The sequence below is a fragment of the Hemitrygon akajei genome, chromosome 1, assembly GCF_048418815.1.
Source record: "Hemitrygon akajei chromosome 1, sHemAka1.3, whole genome shotgun sequence".
NCBI lineage: Eukaryota > Metazoa > Chordata > Chondrichthyes > Myliobatiformes > Dasyatidae > Hemitrygon > Hemitrygon akajei.
The window spans coordinates 102,821,256-102,830,286 of record NC_133124.1 but is presented as its reverse complement, the minus strand read 5'-3'; the positions used below and the strand labels follow the sequence as shown (position 1 = coordinate 102,830,286).

At 40.5% G+C, this 9,031-nt stretch overlaps 1 protein-coding gene across 1 annotated transcript; it reads left to right on the top strand.

Moving 5' to 3' along the window:
- The first annotated feature begins 4,607 nt into the window (after window positions 1-4,607).
- Window positions 4,608-8,230, top strand: mafaa (MAF bZIP transcription factor Aa). The gene is made up of 2 exons (XM_073048620.1): window positions 4,608-4,896; window positions 5,104-8,230. Exon 2 carries the CDS (start codon window positions 5,274-5,276, stop codon window positions 6,132-6,134), a length of 861 nt encoding a protein of 286 aa, XP_072904721.1. The 5' UTR covers window positions 4,608-4,896; window positions 5,104-5,273; the 3' UTR covers window positions 6,135-8,230.
- The last annotated feature ends 801 nt before the right edge of the window (window positions 8,231-9,031 follow it).

Here is a 9,031-nt window from a genome sequence, read left to right as displayed (position 1 = left end):
CCCACCATTGAGCACATCAACAAGAAGGGTTGTCACAAAAATTCAGCACCCCTTATCAAGTAACTCCATCATCCAGGCCATGCTCTCTTGTCACTGCTACCATCTAGAAGGAGGTACAGGAACTTCAGGTCCCACACCACCAGGTTCAGGAACAGTTATTGCCCCTCAGCCAACAGGCTCCTGAACTTCCATTTCAACACTGAATGATTCTACAACCTATGGACTCACTTTGAAGGACTCAACAACTCATGTTCTGGACATTACTTATTTATTTATTATTATCATTTACAGGTTTTTTGTCTTTGCACATTTTGTCTTCTTTGCATATTGGTGGTTTGTCAGTATTTGTGTGTACTTTTCATTGAATCTATTGTACTAGTTTGTTCTACTGTGAAAGCCTGCAAGAAAATTTATTTCAGAATAGTATATGGTGATATACAGTGCCTATAAAAAGCATTCCCACCCCCCCAGAAGTTTTCATGTTTATTGTTTTACAGCATTGAATCACAGTGGATTTAATTTGACTTTTTTGACACTGATCAAAAGAAAAAGACTCTTTAGTGTTGAAGTGAAAACCAAACTCTACAAAGTGATCTAAATTAATTACAAATATATAAAACACAAAATTATTGATTGCACAAGTATTTACCTCCTTCGTCAGTATTTCGTAGATGCACCATTGGCAGCAATTACAGCCTTGAGTCTGTGTGGATAGGTCTCTATTAGCTTTGCATATCTGGACACTGCAATTTTTTCCCATTCTTCTTCACAAAACTGCTCAAGCTCTGTCAGTTTGCATGGGGATCATAAGTAAACTGCAATTTTCAAGTCCAGCTACAAATTCTCAGTTGGATTGATGTCTGGACTCTGATTTGGCCACTCCAGGACATTAACTTTATTGTTTTTAAGACATTCCTGTGTAGCTTTGGCTTTATGTTTGGGGTCATTGTCTTGCTGGAAAACAAACCTTCTCCCAAGTCACAGTTCTCTTGTAAACTATATCAGGTTTTCCTTCAGCATTTTCCTGTATTTTGCTGCATTCATTTTAGCCTCTACCTTCACAAGCTTTCCAGGGCCTGCTGCAGTGAAACAGTCGCACAGCATGATGCAGCCACCACCATGCTTCACAGTAGGGATGGTGTGTTTTTGATGATGTGTGGTGTTTGGCTAATGCCAAGCATAGCGTTTAGTCTGATGGCTGAAAAGCTCAATTTTGGTCAGACCATAGAACCTTCTTCGAGCTGACTTCAGAGTCTTCCTCATTACTTCTGGCAAACTCTATCTAAGATTTCATGTGAGTTTTTTCCAACAGTGGCTTTTTTTTTTTTTGGCACTGTCTCATAAAACTGTGACTGGTGAAGCACCTGAGCAACAGTTGTATGCGCAGTCTCTCTCATCTCAGCCATTGGAGCTTGTAAATCTTCCATAGCTGCTACAGTGCTCCTGGAAGTCTCCCTCACTAGTCCTCTACTTGCACAGACACTCAGTTTTTGAGGATGGCCTGCCCTAGGCAAATTTACAGCTGTGCCATATTCTTTCCAGTTCTTGATGATTGACTTAACTGTACTCCAAGGGATATTCAGTGACTTGGAAATTTTCATGTATCCATCCCCTGACCTGTGCTTTTCAATAACCTTTTCGTGGAGTTGCTTGGAGTGTTCTTTTTTCTTCACGGTGCAGCTTTTGCCAGGATACTGACTCATCAGCAGTTGGTCCTTCCAGATACAGGTGTATTTTGACTAGAATCAATTGAAACTCCTTGACTGCATACAGCTCTCCAAAAACAGATCTCCATTTAACAAATTATGTGACTTCTAACACCAGTTGGCTGCACTGGTGAAGATTTGGTATGTCATATTAAAGGTGGGGGGGGGGGGGGGTGAATAATTATGCAATCAATTATTTTATGGTTTATATCTGTAATTAATTTATATTACTTTGTAGAGATCTGTTTTCACTTTGACACAAAAGAATCTTGTTCTGTTGATCAGTGTCAAAAAAGACAAATTAAATCCACTGTGATTCAATATTGTAAAACAATAAAAAATGAAAACTTCCGGGGAGGTGAATATATTTTATAGGGACAGTATACATATTTTGATAATAAATTTACATTGAACTCTAAGTAAGTCAAACAGCATCTGTTGAAAGAGAAGCAGGGATGGGTAGCTATGTGTCCTGCACCTTATTTAACCAGCCTCTTGTTTGGAACTTTATCAAAAGCGTTCTGATGGCCCAAAATCACCATATCCACTGGCACTTATTATCTGTTCAATTTAATTCAATGTGATTTTCCTTCCAGAAATCAATGCTGACTCTGATTAATTCTATTATTCTTTTAGAACTTAAGCATGTGAGAAATTGGAGAAATGGCAGGAGTAGGTTTGTCAAGCCTGCTCCACCATTCAATAAGATCATGGCTGATTTGACCATGGACTCATCTCCACATACCTGCCTTTCCCCCATAATTCCCCTACTATGCAAAAATCTATCCAACCATGTCTTAAATATATTTACTGAGGTAGCCTCCCCTGCTTCATTTCTGGGTGTTTGGTGGTACCTCCTTTATAGATGGCAGAAGATTTACCAGTAGTGATGTTTGGGTAACAAGTTAGCAGTTCCCTGCTTTACCCCTTTTTTCTTAAGTAGTTCAGATGTGGGCATATATTTCCCAGACTCATGGCGGAAAGTAAAGAATGAAGGGAAGCACGAGAACTGACTTACCAGCAAGTTCTCTGTGAGAGAGGAAGGACAGAGAGAAACAGAACATCAGAAACCATAAGGGGAAGAGAGGACAAGAAGGGGGAAGCAGCAGAACAGATTGCTGAATTAGAGAGGGAGAACGAAATCCAATCAAAGCAAACTAAAGGCAGGGAGAGGAGAAAGTAAAGTAATAAACTGGAAAAAGGCTCAAATGAGGAAAGCTAAAAATAATCAATTATCAAGAAAAAGATAAAGTGACTGATCAGCAGAGTATACTAGGAGAAGGAGATGTATGTAAACAAGCGTGGAAAGGAAATCTAAATAAAGGAAAAGGAAATTGATTGGGAACTTGTCTGTTACCAGTGTGAGTTCTGCAGTGGGCTGAGGGAAGGAAGAGGAAGCTCTCTCACTGCTCAGTCCTGTTATCTGCACCTGCAGAGATAAGATTTTGGAAAATGAAATAAATCCTAATGAGTGGAGCACAATACGCAGAGCGAGGAATCAACCTTCATTTTACGTCTGGTATGTCTTTAATACAACCGATAAATTGCTTAGAGCGTGCCTGTCGGTTGTTGAACTTACTTCGGTGTAGATTTTTTTTATTAAAGGTTAGACATTTGTTCTCAGTAGGGTAAAGGATTTCAAGCTTGATGCCCTGTCTGTGACGATGCAGCTGAAGGAAGGCAAGATGAAAGCTGAAATCATAAAACTGGGCAGAACTGGTCCTGACTATATTAGTGTAAAACAAGCAGAAAGGGAAAGTAATAAAGAGGCAGAAAGGAAATTAAGCGCTCTCAAAGTGTTTCAGTGTTGCAAAAGAAACAGCAGTTGATTTGTAAAGCAAGGTCTCACAAATTGGAACTAAATTAATGACCAGATAATCTGCTTTAGTAATGTTTGTTGAGGCGTAACTGTTGGCTAGAAGTGTCTCCCATTGTTGTTGAAATAGTATTATGGGATTTCATCATCACCTCTAAGAGATTAAGAGAGAATAAAACAATGAAGTTGCTGGCTAGAAATAGTAAGATAATATTATTCATGTAAATAGCTCTCTATATTTTTATTTCTAATGGCAGGACAGTAATATTTTGATTTATGTTATAAAATTCACTTTAATTAAAGGCAGCTTTTTGTGTGACATCCCGCAGCCTTCTCAAACCAATTCCTAATTAATACAGATTACTGAACAGGCTCTTCCCAGTCTATACAGTGTGCATGTGTTCGTGAGTAATACTGGGAAAAGCAAACAAGACAGATCGCAAAGATTGCATTTTTAATCGTCATCATTAAACGATAGGGTACTTTTGCCAGAAACGAATCAAGTTATAATTTTATTATATTTTGATTATATTTAGAGATGTAATAAATTGAATTCACGGAAATAAGTTGAATTATTAATTTCAGAGTTGTCTCCTAATTGGGGAAAAAAAGGACTATCATTTTAAAAGGGTCTGGATTAGTTAGTTCGAACATACTCAACCCCTGGTCGCTTCGAATCGACGAAAAATTGCGTCTGCAATCCCCTTCTCAAGATTTATCCAACTGCAACACTTTGTAGCACGATGTAGTCTGTAGTCAACTCAATTTATCAATTTAAACACTGAACTAGACATAATCCAACGAATATTAATTGCACATTATTGCCCCCTCCTCATGTTGCTAAAGGGGAGTGCTGCTCTGGTTTGGTGATTGACAGGGTTGAGGGGCAGATAGATTGATTGACAACTCTCCTCCCCATTCTCCGGCGGCGTTCGCAATGGTGTAATGCAAATCTCGGCTGAAGGGATTTTTCCATTGGTGAAGGGTGACATCACACACCCCTTGGTGGGCGTGCCGAGAAGTCAGGTTATATAAAAAGGAGGTCGTTGAGTCCTGGGAGCGATTTCACTCAGGGTTGGGCAAGAGGCGGTGTGTAGTAGTGCAAAAGCTCTAATTGACACTTCCCATTCAATGCGCGTCCACAGTGGGAGATAAATTAATTATTTATTTGTGTAAGCGGCACATTTGATCCACTCTGCACGGATGCAAGCATTCCTCTGCCCTTTTATGAGAGAGAAAGAGACACCAACAACAGTTCACCTTTGAGACTTCGACTGGATCATTACCCGCGCGCTCTATTGAAACTTTTTCTCTGACAAGCAGGACAAGAGAGATTTGCAGAAAAGAAACTTTGCAATCGGAGAGCGAGGAAAAGTGAGTCAGAGGGGGGAGAGGTTACTGAGAAGAATTAACTGCAGTTATCGTTTCAGATAAGTGGAACAAAGCCCTTGAGGAGAAAGAGAAATCAAATCACCGTTCATTTTTTTTAAAGAAAAGTAATTCTAAGTTCAATTGCCGCATGTTCAAATAAGAGGCGTCTTATACGGGGTTTTATTTTTTTAAAATTTGGATCTTTTGCAGGCAATAGGAAACGAAACTGGAAGGCGTATAACTGGAGAGATAATTTTCAAGACTGGCACGGGTTGTTTGCTGCATCCCAGAACTAGATCGCGGCCCCTTCCCTGCTTCTCTCTGCAACTTGTCGGCGTGGTGAGCTTCCCCCTTCCCTCGCCCAAATATATGAAGTTGCAATGGCCTCGGACCTCGGCATGAACGCGGACCTGCCCACCAGCCCCCTGGCCATCGAGTACGTGAACGACTTCGACCTGATGAAGTTCGAGGTGAAGAAGGAACCCCCCGAAGCCGAGCGCTACTGCAACCGCCTGCCGGGCTCGCTGTCCTCCACGCCGATCAGTACCCCGTGCAGCTCGGTGCCGTCCTCGCCCAGCCTGTGCGCTGCCAGCCCGGGGAGCAGTAGCAGCAACAAGGCTCACCAGCTGGAGGATCTCTACTGGATCAGCAACTACCAACACCACCTCAACCCGGAGGCACTGAACCTCACCCCCGAAGACGCCGTGGAGGCTCTGATTGGGAGCTCGCAGAGCCACCAGCACCATCACCACCACTTCGAAGCGTACAGGGCGCAGCAGTACCCCGGGGAGGAGCTGCCTGTCAGCGGCCACCACCAGCACCAGGCGCCGCCGCACCACCACCACCACCATCACCACCACCACCACCTCCGCCTGGAGGATCGCTTCTCGGACGACCAGCTGGTCAGCATGTCGGTGAGGGAGCTCAACAGGCAGCTCCGGGGCTTCAGCAAGGAGGAGGTCATCCGTCTGAAGCAGAAGAGGAGGACCTTGAAGAACCGAGGCTACGCTCAGTCCTGCAGGTACAAACGGGTCCAGCAACGGCACATGCTGGAGAGCGAGAAGTCACTCCTCCAGCAGCAGGTGGACCAGCTAAAGCAGGAGGTGGCCAGGTTGGCCAAAGAGAGGGACATCTACAAGGAGAAGTATGAGAAGATGGCGAGCAGGAGCTACAGAGAGCAGGGCTCGGCCGCTTCCAACCCTGGCAAGAACAATTCCTCTTCCAACGAGTTCTTCCTGTGAGTTGTACTGCACTCAAACTTAAGAAGGGCAAGAGGGGTGGGTAGGGGAAAGATGCTTCTGATGTGACTTCAAATTAGTGTACAGAACCTTTGCAGCAGAGAAAGCGGAAAAGGCTGTAAATAATTTGAGAAGGACACACGCGGGACTTACTCTGCAGATGCTTTGAGAATTTATTTGATTCAAGGAAATGTTACCGACTCGTTTCGGAAGACTGCAGTTCTGCAAAGAAAATTTTAAAAGTGCTGATGTAATGGTCTATTTAAAAGGGAAATAAACGAAAAAAACCTACAATTTCATTAGAGGAAAAAATGAGAAATATATTTAGAAATTAAAATGAACTTCACAGGTACAAAGTAGACTTTGAACCAGAAGAGAAAATAGTTTCAAACAAATATGGACTTTAAAAAAAATCCTGCATGCTGGACATGTATGGCGTTTAAAGTACTCTCTCTTTTTTGGTACCCAGTCCTATTGGGATGGGAGAAATACGCATGGCCCCCGGCTTTAATTTTACTTTTCTTCATTTTTCAAGCATCATTGGAGAGCAACAAGAGAGTTAAAATAGCTGCATTCTGGAATAATCTCTGTAGTATATTGGCAATGTCCTGTAATAACACAGGGAGAATAATGGGAGGGAAGACTTTGTAAGTCTTCTTTCTACTACGGTTCAGATTGGTTGAGTGCAGCTGGTGTTTCGTTTTGCAGTTTCACTGTTTTTCATTAAAAAGAAGTTTAAAATATGGGAGTAAAATTAAATGACTTGAATATTTAACTGCATTGGAATTGTACATAGAATGTTTTAGGTATCTGCCTTTTTCTCCTTTTTTGAGCCTATATTTTGCTTGATCAAGTCTTAAAAGAACTTTATAATTAAGAGCATGCAGATAATGTAAAGAGGTAAAAATGGAGCTCATTTAATAATGTAGATAAAAAAAACTACTGCACTATCAGAAGCCGAATTTGTTTTATAAATAAGGCTTATGTTTTTTTTTTAAATGCTGTTTTTAACTTATTATAATTACTGACCTGATTGCTGTTTCACTCTTGGGTTGGAAAAACAAAAAAGGGAGGGAGGTGAAATTGTGAGGACACTGCTCAGGATTCAATGCCAGTGTTGAGCTTTGATTTTAATCAGTCAGAATTATTTAATTCTCATTAATATGGAGCAATGATCTTTGTAGAAGATTACTTATTGCTGTGGCAGGTAATGTAATGGGAAGGATCCTTGTCCTTAACCCACACCCTTCCAAGAAAAAGATTGATGCTGGAGCCATATTGGAAAGTGTGTCATTCCTGCATTTACTGGAAATCAGGAAAACAGATAGTTATGGTGAGTTATATAGTGGGGAAACTTGAGTTATTTGAACTCTGGAGCTGCTGTGCAAATTTCTAGAATAATTCCAAATTTATTTGAACACAAATTCAGTTTGAAATTCTGACTTTTTTACACCAAATCAAAAGATCCAAATATTTTATATCCAAATGTCTCGTTAAGAGTTTCTTAGTGTAGTTTTGAAAATAAAATTAATTAAGATTCCTCCCTTTGCCCTAGCCACCCACACTCTTTTTTGACTTTGCAACTTCCATTGGGTGAGCGGGAGGGTTGAAAAAGGCAAATGGACCAGCTTTCAATGAGAAGGTTCTAGAATGCGTATTGTTTGTTTGTTTGGGGTGGGGTGGGAAGAAGAGGAGACTGATGGGAACTGATAACAACGGGTGATTCAAAGTCATTCCAAAAAAGAGTGAAAGCCAGTGAGGCAGGTGCAGTACTGTAAATTGCAGTTATTTATATTTATAGATTCTTTAAAAGTTCAAAACTTTTGTCAACGGAATATTTCAATGTAAATATTATTTTCTTTTCTGGCAAAGGGAGTGAGGTTCCATTTTCTTTCGATTGCTGCTGCATGTTCACTCTGTTTTTGAATGACACCAAAAAATGACTTAACAGCTTCATTCTATCGCTACGTTTCTGTAAAAGGACAAAAGTAGCACAGTGGGTGCCAGATTTGTAAAACCTGCGATAGATTTTTTTTCTACTCCCTTACTACTGTTTGCCTACGCTTGCAACAAATTCGGGAAAATGAAGAGCTGAATTGCAGAGTAATCTGTACATGTTTATTCTCTAATAAAAACAGCTTTTTTAAGTAAAAGATAGATGTTTGTTTTTCCTATATAGAAATTTTGTAGTGTAATTTCAACTCAAGCGCATTTGTTATAATTTAACCCAGATGCAAACAGTTGGAATCAGTAAGACTGGTTGGTATTATTTACCCAGCTGATCGTTTTCACCCAGCTGTCTGAAGAAATCCATCAGATTTTTTTATCCCACTTGGCTTCTCTATTAGCTCGTGGAATTTGGCATTAAGCGGGCACCTTCATTTTAGGTGTTGCCTAGCCTAGCCTAGCCTTGCCTAGCGACTCATAACAATTGAAGAAGTGGTTATGAACACAGTGAACAAAGTGAACAATTGAACACAGTTTCTTGCATCTCAAGAATCCGCCTTTTCATTTTTCCTATAGATTTTGACCCTAATTCCAGTGTTTTTGTTATCTAAACCTGTATTTCGCAAGGCTACTTTATTCATGTTTCTGCAGTAGAAATTAATTCTAATGTCCTGCAGAAAGCAATTGTGCATTATTAGAGTATAGCTGAGTATTATATACATTGCAGAAGCTTTCAAATCTGTTAAGCAAAATAATGGAACATGATTGCCAATTCCATTCAAGGCACAGGTAAAACATTCCTACAGCTCATAACTTATCTTTTCTCATTGCACAGAATTGTTTAGCAAGTTTGAATTAAGTGGGTGTTCAGTGTTCGAAGAAAAAAAATTGAGCTGATGATGCGCCTATACCAGGGAATTTGATTCTCTGGAATAATGTTTTAATATTTCATG